General features: G+C 40.7%; 1 protein-coding gene and 1 long non-coding RNA gene across 3 annotated transcripts; one reads left to right on the top strand and one right to left on the bottom strand.

Annotated features, from left to right (window-relative positions):
• Window positions 1–1414: 1414 nt before the first annotated feature.
• Window positions 1415–4451, top strand: LOC100347060 (protein SSXT-like). 2 transcript variants are annotated; one of them, XM_070059419.1, is made up of 2 exons: window positions 1415–2333; window positions 2427–4451. In XM_070059419.1, exons 1-2 carry the CDS (start codon window positions 1778–1780, stop codon window positions 2708–2710), a joined length of 840 nt encoding a protein of 279 aa, XP_069915520.1. In that variant the 5' UTR covers window positions 1415–1777; the 3' UTR covers window positions 2711–4451. The 2 variants fall into 2 exon arrangements, with proteins under 2 accessions (XP_069915520.1, XP_008259904.2); XM_008261682.4 differs by having other exon boundaries at window positions 1420–4451.
• A 341-nt stretch (window positions 4452–4792) lies between these two features.
• Window positions 4793–16268, bottom strand: LOC138845811 (uncharacterized). Its single transcript, XR_011382987.1, has 4 exons — window positions 16112–16268; window positions 15589–15694; window positions 5678–5728; window positions 4793–4994 (listed from the first exon to the last, which is right to left on the bottom strand). It is a non-coding gene; the product is annotated as an uncharacterized lncRNA (long non-coding RNA).
• Between the last annotated feature and the right edge of the window lie 8 nt (window positions 16269–16276).

The following is a 16276-nucleotide window of genomic DNA, read 5'->3' as shown; positions in this document are numbered from 1 at the left end:
ACTCTTCTAGAAGCTTTAAATAGAACATTGTAGCAGGTGGCAAAGCTTTGTGACATTTATGTTTCTATTTATATGATTTATGGATTTATCTCTTCCTAAATTACAAAGCACTTTGAGCCCCTTGATTATAACTTATAATATAATAGATAGTTTGTAACTGGAAAGAGATAGTTAGATTTATAAAACAATCCAGTAGATGTCAGGGAATTTAGTTTTTGTGCTGATTTCCCGAACACCAACCTTAATTCATTTAAAATAAGCCACATAGTTTAGAATATAAAACTTATTTTGGGGTCGGCGCCATGGCTCACTTGGTTGATTCTCCGCCTGCGGTGCCGGCATCCCATACGGGTGCTGGGTTCTAGTCCCGGTTGCTCCTCTTCCAGTCCAGCTCTCTGCTGCGGCCTGGGAAGGCAATGGAGGATGGCCCAAGTGCTTGGGCCCTGCACCCACATGGGAGACCAGGAAGAGGCACCTGGCTCCTGGCTTTGGATCAGTGCAGCTCTGGCTATTGCGACCATTTGGGGAGTGAACCAACGGAAGGAAGACCTTTCTCTCTGTCTCTCTAACTCTACTTGTCAAATAATAATAAAAAAGAATATAAAACTTATTTTAAAAATTTATTGAAATATAGTTCACATAAAATAAAATTGACCTGTTTTTGGTCTACAACTCAATGAATTTTGGTGCATTTACTGTGCTTCACCAACATTACCACAAACTAATTTGAAAACATTTATGTCATTTTAAAGGCTGCAAAGGAAGGCACCTTGGATGGATTTCAAGGCAAATACTGATTTTCTGTCCTGATCATGTCCTCATCTTTGGGGAATTTGAATTTGAATTTTCAACATGGAAAGTCAGCTGCTGAGACTCTAAGAACTATGGCCTTACAACTGAGGAGACTGAACAATGTGAGGCAGTGTGGTGTAATGGATAAGACAGTAAGTCCTGGCCTCAGACTGACTTGTTTTGATGACAGGCCTGGTGCTTTTCATTTAGATAACTCTGGGCAAGGTACTTATCTGACAATGTTACTTTAGTATTAAACTGCATAATACACATGAAGTCTTCAGACATGTTCAGTGAATGGCAGAAGTTCAGTGAAGACTCTTACCCAGCCTTCAAGAGGCCCCCTTATGCAATGTGCTTCTATGACTTGTTACTGCCTTGTTGTGTTGATACTGGGCTCAAATGTGACAGCATGCTATTTAGGCTTTCTGGAAAATGGAAACAACATACCAGTATCTACCATCCTAATGATGGCATACAAATTAAAATTATGAGTATGTATGTCAAATATAAGTACACTGTACAGATACACTATTTCACACAGTGCCTGTTAATGACTAAATAACTGACAGACACACCCAGTAATTGAAATATCCTACTCAGGTGTGAATAATAGACTTTGGAGCGCTCAGGACTTGCCGATAGTGGTGATGGCAGCAACATATCTGTGGCATTCGCAGCCCCGAGGCAGCGAGACAAGGGGGAGATCACTCCCGCTGCAATCCAGAAGATGTTGGACGAAAATAACCATCTTATTCAGTGTATAATGGACTATCAGAATAAAGGAAAGACCTCAGAGTGCTCTCAGTATCAGCAGATGTTGCACACAAACTTGGTATACCTTGCTACAATAGCAGATTCTAATCAAAATATGCAGTCACTTTTACCAGCACCACCCACACAGAATATGCCTATGGGTCCTGGAGGGATGAGTCAGAGCGGCCCTCTCCCACCTCCACGCGCTCACAACATGCCTTAAGATGGAATGGTAGGTGGGGGTCCTCCTGCACCACACATGCAGAACCAGATGAACGGCCAGATGCCTGGGCCTAACCATGTGCCTATGCAGGGATCTGGACCTAATCAACTCAATATGACAAACAGTTCCATGAATATGCCTTCAAGTAGCCATGGATCCATGGGAGGTTACAACCATTCCATGCCATCATCACAGAGCATGCCAGTACAGAATCAGATGACAATGAGTCAGGGGCAACCAATGGGAAACTATGGCCCCAGGCCAAATATGAATATGCAGCCAAACCAAGGTCCAGTGATGCATCAGCAGCCTCCTTCTCAGCAATTCAGTATGCCACAAGGAGGAGGGCAGCATTACCAAGGACAGCAGCCACCTATGGGAATGATGGGTCAAGTTAACCAAGGCAATCATATGATGGGTCAGAGACAGATTCCTCCTTATAGACCACCTCAGCAGGGGCCACCACAGCAGTACTCAGGCCAGGAAGACTATTATGGAGACCAATACAGTCATGGTGGACAAGGTCCTCCAGAAGGCATGAACCAGCAATATTATCCTGATGGTCATAATGATTACGGTTATCAGCAACCATCGTATCCTGAACAAGGCTACGATAGGCCTTATGAGGATTCCTCACAACATTATTACGACGGAGGAAATTCGCAGTATGGCCAACAGCAAGATGCTTACCAAGGGCCACCTCCACAACAAGGCTATCCACCCCAACAACAGCAGTACCCAGGGCAGCAGGGTTATCCAGGACAGCAACAGGGCTATGGTCCTTTACAGGGTGGTCCTGGTCCTCAGTATCCTAACTATCCACAGGGACAAGGTCAACAATATGGGGGTTACAGACCAACACAGCCTGGACCACCACAGCCCCCCCAGCAGAGACCTTATGGATATGACCAGGGACAGCATGGAAATTACCAACAATGAAACAGTACTTACATTCCAATAGCCAGTATCTGTTAGCAGCCATATTGTCACCTCAGCACTGTGGACACCTCCCTGTGAAAAGATCCTTTCATTCCATCTAGTTTTTGGAAAAACCTTGTGGATAAGTGGCTGTTTCATCAATAAGCAGCCTTTGTGGTTTAGTTGTAAAAGGCTTTAGTAGCTCATTTCACATTTCTACTCTCGATGGCAACATTGGACAGAAAATGTAGTGACATAACCAGTTTGCAATGATTTTGGAACTGTGTTTCAAATGGACTGTTACAGACTGAAAGGTGTGAACAGCTTTGTATGTTTATGAAGGTTAAGGGAATTTAATACTTTTCCACAGATTCTTTTGTAAGGGGAAGAGGGAAATGCACACTTTTTACAGCAGCAATATTTTGTATATTATGTTTATTTCATGTGATGAATATGCAAGGTGGTACACTGTGCACTGGACAGAATCAGAAATCCTCTGTTAATGTAGACTGGAGCATAGTAGATGCTTGATTGTTTGGGTCTCAAAATGGTGTCCTATAAAGATAAAGGTGAGAGAGGAGGCAAAGCACACCATATGTCCACTGTTAGATTCTCCTAGAGGAAATTCAAATCCCTTTTATCTCTTAGATAATGAAAGGCACTGTGGTACAGTTTTGGGTAAAAAGACATTTTTTAAAAGCCTTCCAGTTTTGTGGATTAAAACCTTTTTATAAAGACCATTTATATTACTGTTTTAAAATGTGAGGCAATAAGAATTACTTTATGTTTGATTTGAAGTATCTTTGGTAATAGCTTCATGTAAATGAAGTGGTAATCCTCTCTTAAGATAGCAGTAACTGAAAATGAAAGTGTTAATTTTACCTTGTTTGAGTAATCAGGGAACTTAGAAAATAATATCAAAACATTTTATAAATGATATCAGAGGAGAGTTAGTGTTGACCCAGGAATTTTATTTTTTAACATTCGAAGGATAATTGGTTTATATGATAAAATATTATTTCAACTTTCTTAACTGGAGATAATGCCATTTATAAAGGAACATTTTATGTTTTCCCCTTTTTTATGTTGGTTAATATAATACAGAGATGTTCAGGAAAATGCTTATTGATGAGGTTTATTCTGATTTGTATTAAAAGCATAGAGGTTGCATTATAGATCCCCTTGTTTATAAGCATGGCATAGTTAATCATTATTTGAGACTGTCCTGTGCCTGATTATTTTAGCTCAATTCAGGGATGTTACATTGGGCAGGAAAGCATGCATTGAGAAATTTCTAGCCACAGTTATTTAAGCATAATCCAAAAACATCTAGCCCAAAGGTAAGTTGCTGTTTTCATCACAGTTGCCTGTGCCCAGGGAATAAGATGTATTCTTTATAATTCAATTGATTTTTCCCACTTCTAACTGGAAACAAAATGAAGGGGGAGGGCATAAGTTTGAATAAGCAGAACATACTGTTCTCAATATGCTGTAATCAAAAGGAGGCATTTCAGCGTGTCTGTGTGAATGAGAGAGTGAATGTGTGTCTGTGTATGTGTGTTTTAAGGTCAGAATTGGTTTTCTTTCATCTTGGTCAGTGGATAACGGACATCAAGTTTGAACAGATAAAGCATAAACAGCCTTATTGTGATTGAAATGCTTATAGATTCTGTGCCAATTTTCCACTACTGTGTATTTTGTTGCTATTTAAAGCTGTATCAACTCTAATGGAAGAATAAATTATTTGTGATTTAAAAAAAAATTATAGACTTCGTGGTGGGGCAGACCTGCTTTAGAAATATCAGTTCTAGATCCTGCTGTGTGTCTCAGCTTCTTCATTTTTAACATAAGGAAATAAATGCATACCTCCTAGGTTTGTAGTGAGGATTAGATTGAATAGTGAATAGAAAACAGTCCCATTCCTGGCATACAGTACTCACTTGATAAATGGAACTCTTTAAATTATAGCTTGTAATTAAACTTTTCAAGTGAAGTAGGGATAAAGGCATATCTAAATAGCTTTATTGGGTAATATGACTCTGTATGTATCTTGTTTCTCTGGGCCTATAAATGTTATCTCCAAAATGATTACACAAGTCAGAATTATTTGCCAGGATTTATTAGTTTGCTATTCCCTGAAATAACATGATTTCCTGTGGAAGTTTCCAAGGAGAGAGAAGGGAGATGACAGCTCTCCAGTGGGCTGACACTGATCATGTGCAATAAAGTCATACAGGGGAACCCAACTGCCAGGTGGGAGTGACACATTATGTGTCTTGGGTTCATCTTTAATTTTTGACACAATCTGGAAGAAGAAAGAAATGCATCTCAAAATAAGCATAGATGAATATAATTCACTATGAAAGGAGACAAAAAATTATCACGTTGAGCAAACACATAGCTTCTTATAAATTGTCATGTTGAACAATGACTTTAATAATAGTCTTTGAATGAAATGAAGGCTTTGGAAAGATCTCTTACTTCCCCTTTAACTACCAAACTCAATTCCAAGCCTTGCTCCAGGAGCCTGGGTTTCCTGTCTGTTATTTAGAGTGGCAAGTCATTTCTATTGCATGGCAATTTCAACTCCAGGCAGGTAGGAAAAAACTGTGTATCACTAACACATTACAATAAAGGATTTTGTAGGTAATAAGAGGTCATTATCTGAATTAAATGAAGAAAGGAATCAGAAATATAAATCATTATATTCAGGTTTCTCTTCTGAAAAGCAACTATATAATTTACCATAGAAGAACAAAAACATAAATAAGAAATTCCTGGAAGCTCTTAGCAGAACAAATATTTTTAAATGGTACAATTCAATTCATAAACAATCAGCTTGCTTTAATAATTTCAAACAGTGATCAGTTTGCATGACCTCCTTCTAATGATCTCTAAAAATAGTAGCGACCATGTTGGAAACCCAGGTGAGTTTTTTGCCTTCTAAATCCACTAAAAACCCTAAGAAATTGAAATATTGATACTTACTGTGTTTTTGTTTAAATATGTATGCATGCCATGATTTGCTGGACACTGCAACTGAAAGACAACACACAAGTCAATCAAAAATGAGAAAGCTGTGTTGGTGAAGGTATTCTCAGGAAATAAACAGCACTGTGATATACTATTAGAAAGACATTTAATAGAGGCATTGGATACTCATGAAATCATTCCAAGAACTGAGAAGACTCTAGGTGGGGACCGGGAATCTCAGAGAATAATGGTCTGACTGATACTGTAATGTCTTCTTCTGCCCTTAGCACTGACATGAGGAAGCCATTGAAGTAACTGTGGCCTCCAACACTGCTCTCAAAGGCTGCAGCATTGCTGAATGGAAAACAAAACTCCAGCCTCACGCTTACTAAAATGCCTCTAGACACAAATGAAACTGAAGCTGGGACACTGGAGTGGAGCACTGGACAGAAGACCTAGCTGGATGATGATTCACATATTTCTTACAAACACCACCTGGGAGAGTGTAATGGTGGGAATCCCATGTGCATCTGGAAAGCTACCCAGGGTGATGTGGAAGCAAAATGTTTTGTTTTCTCAGTTACTGTAGGCCAGGAAGGCAGACTAGAGGAGATGGGATTGACAGACTAAGAAGTCAGTTAATTCCATGAGCAAAGTATTAACCACATGCAATAATCCTTGTTTCGACTGATCATGCATTCCTACCATTAATCAACCCTCCTCTTTTCTTCCCAGCAACTCTCTGTGTCCTCTGTTACCTTGTATCATAATTGACCCATTCCCTCTTAGATTATTTATTTAATCCCCCCTCCATCTTCTTGTCCTGTCTTACGATGCTCTATTTACAAGGGAAGCAGCCATCATTGCAGTTCTTCCTAAGACAGGCATTCACAGACTGTAAAATCACAGTATCAGCATTCCCGTGAATTCTCATTGCATCCGTTATCCTATTGTTGTCCTAAAAAATACTGATTCCCAACTCTGGTGATCATGAGATCTAAGCACACTTTTTAATGCTTTCTCATTATTGATCTTCTGCCTACTTAGGGTTGCTAACCCCCTGAGCATGTGTACCACAGTAGTCTCTGTCCTTGATTCTGAAATATCTTTGTTAAGTTATTCATATAAATCTTTTTTTTTTTTGACAGGCAGAATGGACAGTGAGAGAGAGAAACAGAGAGAAAGGTCTTCCTTTGCTGTTGGTTCACCCTCCAATGGCCGCGGTGGCCGGCGCACCGTGCCGATCTGATGGCAGGAGCCAGGTACTTATCCTGGTCTCCCATGGGGTGCGGGCCCAAGGACTTGGGCCATCCTCCACTGCACTCCCGGGCCACAGCAGAGAGCTGGCCTGGAAGAGGGGCAACCGGGACAGAATCCGGCGCCCCGACCGGGACTAGAACCTGGTGTGCCGGCGCCACAAGGCGGAGGATTAGCCTATTGAGCCACGGCGCCGGCCCATATAAATCTTTTAAAAACACTTATTTATTTGTTAGGCAGAGTTACAGAGAGGCAGAGGCAGAGAGAGAGAGGTCTTCCATCTGCTGGTTCACATCCCAGATGGCCACAGCAGCTGGGGCTGCGCCAATCTCCAAAGCCAGGAGCCAGGAGCTTCTTCCAGCTCTCCCACACAGGTGCAGGGGCCCAAGGACTTGGGCCATCTTCTCCTGCTTTCCCAGGCCATAGCAGAGAGCTGGATCAAAAGTAGAGCAGCCTATATGGGATGCCAGTACTGCACGGGGCGGCTTTACCCGCTACGCCACAGTGCCCCCCCCCCTTTGTATAAATTTCGAATGCGCTTTCTTATTGTTAGATCCATTATCTTTTCATTCCCCAACTTCAGGGTCTTTTATCACCACTGTTTCAGTAACTCTGATGTCAGATTTCTTGTTTATGGGTTGACATTTTAGTCACTGCGTGGTACAATTCTTTGTACTTTAAAACATTGTTTTTAAAATGGTATTTGGTCTGGTACAACATACCCATCCCAGATCTCTTGTGGTTACTGTAGCATGGCTTGTCTTTTTACATCCTTTCACTTTCAAACTATTTATGTGTTTGGATATGAAAAATGTGTATCTTATTAATAGTGTACAGTTAGGTCAATTTCTAAATTCATTCTGTCAATCTCTACCCTAGATTGGAGAGTTCAGTCCTTTATATTCAAAGTAATTACTGATAAGGAGAGACTTGCCTTTAAAATTTATCTATTTGTTTTTTAAACATTCTCAAATCCTTCATTTCTGCCTACTTTTGTGTTTAGCTACCCTTTTGTAATGTACTTTTTAAAAATTGGAAAGCGAGCAAGAGAAACTGTCATCTGTTGGATCATTCTCCAAAGGCCTGCAATAGCTGGAGCTTAGCCGAGGCTGAAGCCAGGATCTGGGGACACAATCCGGTCTCCATATGGGTGTCAGGAACTCAACTGCTTAATAATCACTGCTGTCTCCTCGGGTCTGCGTTATCAGGAACTGTGATTGAGGAGCTGGAGCAGGGGATTGAGCCTAGGCACTCTTGGCAAGAGGTAAAAGCTTAGGATCTTCCCAGATCCTCTCACATAGTCCTGCCTGGGAATACATGATGCCTTCTAAATCCTCCAGTACACTAGTCCTTGACCTTTTTTGATGCCTTTATTCCTCAAATAAATACTTTTAACAACTTTTCCTCCCAGACTTTCAGAACGTCCATTATTTTTTAAAAGATCTATTTATTTATTTATTTGAAAGGCAGAGTTACAGAAAGGTAGAGGCAGATGACAGCAATGGCAGGAGCTGCACCGATTCTAAGTCAGGAGCCAGGAGCTTCTTCCAGGTCTCCCACATGGGTGCAGGGGTCCAAGGACTTGGGCCATCTTCTACCGCTTCCCCAGGCCATAGCAGAGAGCTGGATCAGAAGTGGAGCAGCTAGGACTCAAATCCGTGCCCATATGGGATGCCAGCACTGCAGGCAGTGGCTTCACCCACTGTGCCACAGCACTGGCCCCTGGAATGTCCATTATTAGCCTCAGCTGAAGTCTCTTGGCTCAGATAGCATCGCGCTGTTCATTTTATTTGTGATTTTTTTGAGGAATGACTTCTGCTTATCTTTTTTTTTTTTTTCTGCCCTAAGAGAGTTCTGGTTGCCAAATAAAGGTTAATACCTTATGTCTCTCCTTTAGAAAGCTCTAAGACAAGTTAAAACTGACAAACACAATGTTTTATCTTTGAGAATAAGGTCTACTCTGCTCTTCCCAGAGCCAGGAACCAAGGTGTTGCCCTGGAAATGCAAATCGCTGTCCTCAAGTCTGACTCTGAGCCAGGATTAGGGCAGTGCAGTGGCAAGTAGAAGTCCTGCGAAGCTTGTCTATTATTTTTATAGTGAAATTTTCTTGAATCAACATTTGCTTTGCTACTGTGGAAAAGAAAACGTTATTAAAAGACATTTTTCTGAAGGGTTTTGTGGCAAAGATATAACAATAAAGAAGTGCAGCTCAGTTTCCTTAGTTTCTCTTAAGTTCTCTCAGCTAAACCAATATTTGAAACTTTTTTTTTCTTCTGACTCACACAATAGCTTTCCAACCTCCGGTCCTGACCTTTTCCCCAAACTTCATATTCAGATAATCAACAAATGTACCCAGCATGAACAAGACTTAACTCATAGTCTACCACCCAACATCTACACATTGGGCTGTTAATCTGGGCTGTTTCACTTTGTATTTATGCATCATGAAAATGGAATGCTATGCTTGTCTCAAGTACATCTGTTCTTATCCCATGGTGCTAAAATTGCATCTGTTTATGTCTCATGCACTACACTGTAAGCCACTCATATTTTATTACCCAGAACCTAACAATGTTTAATATTGATAATACAGGTGAGCTATATTTACTAATGAAGATTGCAAAGTTTCATTCTTACCCATAGGTGGCACTATACTCCTAAAATAAGAGGGAAAGGAGTCTGCATAGATATAATTGACCACAGAAGTTAAAAATACCTTACCTTTGGTCTTTACATGAATAGAAACTGAATAAGCTTTAATTTTCCAGAAATATAATCAAGGAGAAAAAGGTGCAACCTATTAAGTGGGGGAGTTTTTTTAAGTGAATGTTTTCTATCTTAATTACTCAGTATCCACAGGGCCACCTGTAATATCTTATTATCTCATTCCTTCCAGCAGTCCTTTTCATTTTAGAATAAACTCAGTGCTAATTTTATCTAGAATTATGTTATGAAGAGTTTCAAGCCAACGTTTAAAGAAATAAAATATTTACTCTAAGTAACTCAAATCCCTTTTTTTCTAATTCTTTAGATGATCTATAACAAATCCACAGGGAAATACATTTTTTAAAAAGTTGTCTTTAGTTTGATGGTGTTATTTCATTATAAACATAATAGTTTCCTTGGGAATTTATTGCACTGAGACCCGTAAGTGTGGCTGAATAGATATGCTCTACATGTGGCAAATGGTTTGTAAAATGCAATGTCATGTCCCTAACTGTTCTGAAGCTACACTTATCTACTTATCAAATACTACTATCAAATTCACATTTCATCTAGGCTGACTGAAAATACTTGTTTTTTGCAAAAATATTCCTATACATATATTGAAAATTTTTATTTTCATTTTATTTGGGACACACACACACACAAACACATACTCATTCTCTGACTCTTTCTCACACACACACACATACACACACACAGAGTCCATCCTCTGGTTCACTCCCCCAAATATCCACAATAGCTAGAGCTGGGCTGGGCCAAAGCCAGGAGCCACTAATTCCATCTGGGTCTCCCACCCTGCATGGCAGTGAAGCAGGTTGCTGAGCCATTCCCTGCTTCCTCCTGGGCCATAGCAGAGAGCTGGACTGGAAGAGGAGCAACCAGGATTAGAACCCTGCGCCCATATGGGATGCTGGTGCCACAGGCAGAGGATTAACCAAGTGAGCCATGGCGCTGGCCCCTCTAATACTTTATTAATTATACCCTTGTTGAATTCATGTTATAGTAGAGAATATTAAGTCTTACAGCAAAAAATTACCACAAGATTTCTACCCCTTGTGTTTCTCAAATAATCAATTATTGTCACATGGTATTTATACTTCACCATATTTACACACATTCACAGAAACCATCCCCCTTAATATGCATTTTCATGGTTTTGGGGGTTTAGGATTTTACAAGAATAGGCTATGTTATATTTGTGAAAAAAATGTAGTTCTCAGGGTGAGCATTGTGGCACAGCTTGTGAAGCCCACATCCCGTACAGATGGCTGGATTTGAGTCCTCCTCTGCTTTCAGCCCTGCTTCCTGCTAGTGTGCGCCCTGGGAGGCAGCAGGCAATGACTCAGGTGCTTGGGTTCCTGCCATCCATGTGGGAGACCCAAACTGTCGCTCCCCGTCTTCATGGAGGAACGACACAGGACCCTGCGCTGTTCTTTTGTTTGCTCGGCCCTTCCCGGGTTTGCTGCTGGTTCTTCCCGGGTTGGCTACCGACCCTTCCACCTCCGTGGAAGGGCGGTTCCCCCTGGCCACATTCCCCACTTCCGCAGGGGAGCGGCACACCGCCGGCCGGCTCTCTTGGGGGCTGCACAGGAGTTCCTTCAGATAGATGTCCCCGGTGCATGTTGTCTCTCTCCTCCTTTATAGTCCTCCTCCGCCAATCCTAACTCGGCTGCCCACACGCCGAGTACGCTGCTCTCCTCCAATCAGGAGCAGGTCCTGCAGCTTGTTAAGTTGGTGAGAGGCAGCTGGGTAGAAGCTGTTTGCTCCTCTCCCAGCGCCATATTGTGGGAGAGCAGATGTATAGAATAAGTCTTAATTCCAGTAACAGTCTATTCCGAGTTGCTCCCCACACAAACATTAAATTTTTTTTTACCTTATCTCCTCCCCTCCCCTCCCCTCCCTTCTCTACTCTTCCCTTCCCCCTCCTCTTCCCTCCCCCTCTCCTCCTCCCCTCTCCTCCCCTCTCCTCTCCCTTCCTCTTTTCTTCATGGTTTCCTGTCTCAGAGATAGCCCCTTTATTTCCCCTAAACTGGAGGCCTGGAAGCCATATTTGGTTCCCCCTCACACTACCCCCATAGCCATTCAGTTTTAAAAATAAGTCTTTTCCTTTGCAATCAGCAGGGTTTATTTTTCACCTTCTCCACTGACAATATCCTAACATAGACCATGACCGCATCTCACCAGGTCGAGGACCACAGTAACTCACCATCCTGTCTTCTTTAGTACCTCTCCACCTGTACCTCTGTAAATTCTTTTCATAGCTCCAGAGATAATCTACAGTACCCTTCAGAGTTGGTTCAGCATTAGTTCTCGTAAAGCTTCCTGCCTACCGTCAGAGTTTTCTTGTCCCATCAGGAAGGGTTCTGATAACAACTGTCTTCAACATTTTTGCAGCTCTTCTGTTTTCTCACTGCACTTAAATCCCTCTTTCTAGAACCTACCAAGTAATGAGGTCCTTGAAAATAAACTATTTTTGAGTCAATGTGCCATCCATGGGGTTGGCCAAGTGCCTGAGTCATCATTCACTCAACACAACGTCATCTAATTAAATTGAGTCCAACAAAAGTATGAATTTTACTGATGAGAATACTTCAGGGTAGACCTTGATCATCAGTCATGAAGGAATTAAGAACGAAGCCCAGGTTAGAGCTCTAGCAGTCAGAATTACTCAATAACTAAATACATTTTCAAGAATTTATCTTAATATTTTTATTTCCAAGTCACAGTGTAGTCTATTCCAGAGTGTACTTTCTGGGCATCACACAATTTCATTAATACCAGAATTTTTATAGAGTATCTGGTCATGTAAAACTTCAATTATAGTGTAAGTAGTAGTAGACCAGTATATTGAAATACAATACTTAGGTGCTAGCAATAGACACAGTGGATAAGACACCGTTAGAGATGTCCACATCTCACAGTGGAGTGCTGCTAATGGGCACCCTGGAAGGGAGCAGTTTAAGGCTCAATTGCTGGGTCCCTGCCACCCGTATGAGAGGCCTGGATTGGGTTTTCACCTCCTGTCTTCAGCAGATGGAAGATTGATCTCTTTCTCTCTCCCTCCCTCTCTTCCTCTCTCCCACTTTCAAACAAAAACATCTAATTCTTTAGGATTCACTTAGAGTTATACATGAATATATGAAGAAAAGTTTAAATATAAAAGTATTATTTTTGTGGATATGAAGCAACATTTTATAGTCATTTCCCTGAAATAATCTATAAAATTTGTGCTAACTCACTAAATCTTAATAACAACTCTGCTGGGATTCTGGAGGGCATACCTAGACACAGTTGGGTAGTTAAATACCCTGAAAACATGACAGAAATACTTCGAGGATATGGAAAGTGTCTCTGTGAGCTTTTAAAATGTGTTGTAGAGCAATAATTTTTAAAACAAAGTACATATAACCTTGTTTTTTTTAAGATTTATTTATTTGAGAGGCAGAGTTACAGACAGAGAAGGAGAGACAGAGGGAGAGGTCTTCCATCTGTTGGTTCACACCCCAAAAGGCCACAGCAGTCTCACCTGGGCCAATCCAAAGCCAGGAGCTTCTTCCAGGTCTCCCATGTGAGTGCAGGGGCCCAAGCACTCAGGGCATCTTCTACTGCTTTCCCAGGCCATTAGAGAGCTAGATTGGAAGTAGAGCAGCTGGCACTCAAACTGACACCCATATGGGATGCCAGCACTTCAGGCAGAAGCTTGACTTACTACGCCATAGCACTGGCCCCGATATAATCTTAAATATACAGGAAATGTGGAAGGATACAGGGCTTTTCCAGAAATTGGAAAAATGAATTAGCTTCAAACTATGTTGAAATATAGCTAAGTATTTAGGAAAATAAAATGCTAGATTTCTCATTTATTTCTTATACCAAACAGTGTTATGAAACCTCTAAACATACAACATATGAAACAATAAAAATTTAAGAATCTAAAGAACTCCCCAAGTTGCAGGATTTACTTTCCATGTCAAAAATTAGAGTCAGGCTAAGCTTGTGATTATAGAGTAAGTTGAAAGTATGTCTTTGTAAGAATTAAAAGAAAAATAAGAAAGGGAGTGGGAGGGAAGATGGGAGGGTAGGGTGGGAAGTGTCATCATGCTCTTCAAACTATATAAATGAAATACATGAACTATGTTCCCTTATATAAATAAAAAATTTTTAAAGAAAAAATTATAGAGTCAGAAGCCAGGAAGACAGTCTTTTCCCAGTGCAAAATTTGAAAATAAACAGCAAAAAAAAAAAAAAAAAAAACACCTTAAATAATAATACAAAGTTTATAAAGAATAAATATTTTCCAAATGTCAGGTTCCCAAAATATCTATGAATTTAAAACTAGACTATTAAAATACTAATGCATTTAACAGGGAGTATGGTTATACTTTATGTTTGTTTTGGGTCATATGTATATGTACTGTTTTAAAAATCAAGAAACATTAGCGGAGATAACTATGAAGTTACTTCGTACTTTGCATATTGCAACTCTTAGTACATAGCAGCTGTTTCTGGTGATTCAAATGCCTAATTTCTCATGTAAAACTTCAGTTACAGTTAAGTATAGTGAACTAATTCATTAAAATAAAATATATGAGGTCTGGCACTGTGGTGTAGTAGGCCTGTGGTGCTGGCATCTCATATGGGCACCGATTCAAATCCCAGCTGCTCCTCTTCTGATCCAACTCTCTGTTTATGGCCCAGAAAAGCAGTGGAAGATGGCCCAATTGCTTGCGCCCCCGTACCCACACGGGAGACCTGGAAGCTCCCTGTTCCTAGCTTCAGATCGGCCCAGCACCAGACATTGCAGCCAGTAAGGGAGTGAACCAGCGGATGAAAGACCTTTCTCTCTGTATCCCCATCTCTCTGTAACTCTACCTGTATATGTTTATTTATACATATATAAATATGACAATTCTAGTGGTCTTGATGAACTGGATATGTTAAGAATTACATTAAAACTACATTCTGGAAGCAATTGTAGGAATTACAAAATCTAAAATTTCCATAAGAACAAATGCATCACCAATTAAGCAATGCATTAACCTAAAAGATGTGAATCAGAATTAAGACAGAAAATATGTTAGATGTCTGCCTAAATGTAGGGTTGGATGCTGTAAACCTGAATCAAACATGCACATCACCCTACACTCCTGAGCCCTCCTATCTCACCTCCCCTGCTCCTCTGGGGAATAAGGATGCAAGGGGCACCTCCTACTGAGCTGCTGCTATGGCTGCATTTGGAATCATAATTGAAGGGAGTCGCCTGGAAAAAAAGCTATTTCAAACTCATTCAGCCATTTTTTTTATTATGATTATTTCCTTAGATCACTGAGCTCTGAATTGACAGAACTGCCAGACAACTCTCAGACAACTCTCGGTGAACTGTTTTCTCATTTTTGGTGAAGGAAATAGTGGCTTCCTGGGGTCTCCCCATTGTTCTGTAGCAGTTAAGGTTTAGGTACACAGCGGGGATGTTTGCCTGCACCCAGGGAACTTTCTTCTCTTTTTCTAAGCAGTTGAATCCCTTGTTCATGGACTTTTTGCAGCTACATTTCATATCCCTGATGTACTTCAGGCAGTGTCTGTCGGTTGTATCTAAAGCTTTTCATGTAGCTTTCAAACTATATTTTCACACTGTGTTTGGAAGTTTTGATTTGAACCATACGTGCTTCCTTCCTTTATCATATAATATTTTATTCATAAAAATCTTTTATATATCCCATTTTTCTCTTTCAAGTTCTTAATGAAAAACATATAATAGTGTTGATGAGTTTCTTCACATTCACTTGAGGCTGGTACCCTTGATTTTCATCTTTGGATTCACCATTTTAGCCCAATTCTTTGTTGCCTCATCCTCATACTCTTCTCTAAAGAGATCAGGCACTCTTATGGTCACTGGCAGGGTGGCAGAGATTTTAACTGACTCTATCATTTCAACTTGCTACCTTGTGTGTTGAAGTTTTCAAGCATTTCTTCCCATTCCTTTGGCTCCTGCACTCTCTCCTGCCTTTCAGCATCTTCTTGGGCAAGCAGCTTTAGGCATTCCTGTAACTGAACGTTTTAATCAAAATTATTAGTTATTCCCCTCTGATGTTGTTCTACATGCTTCTGAGATGCTTTGTGATATCTTTGGCCTCAGTTACTTGGGGTTGGTGGGATTTTGATGCTGCCCTTAAAAAGGAACCATCATCACTCCATTAAATGTATTAGAGGATTAGCTTTCCTGTTCTCTGTTAAGGTTTATAGTATGTTTCAGGGAAAGGTGAGCTTGCTTGCATCTTTTCAAAATGCTGTCAGTGACAAAATTGATAATTCAGGTGACCTGAGGGCCCCAAAGGCTTCTGTAATCAGTCTAATCGTCCCACTGCCTTTACCATCTTCAACTGGAGCAGAAAACATCTAGCTAGCTTGTTTTCCCTTAAAAGTAGGTCGTACTTTTACTGTATAAACAGCCAAAGATGCACATACCAACATTTCCTGTGGAAGTCAATTTAGACAACACCATTACATCACACCGTGGACCCTCAAAGACCAGCTGGAAGGGAGGTTTCATTGCTGGTAGTAACTCACCCATAACTCCAAATGGGCACTACAGCCCTGCCTTTGACCAGTAACTTGTGAGCTGTAACTGCC

The sequence above is a fragment of the Oryctolagus cuniculus genome, chromosome 16, assembly GCF_964237555.1.
Source record: "Oryctolagus cuniculus chromosome 16, mOryCun1.1, whole genome shotgun sequence".
Taxonomy (NCBI): domain Eukaryota; kingdom Metazoa; phylum Chordata; class Mammalia; order Lagomorpha; family Leporidae; genus Oryctolagus; species Oryctolagus cuniculus.
This window is presented reverse-complemented; position numbering and strand designations above follow the sequence as displayed.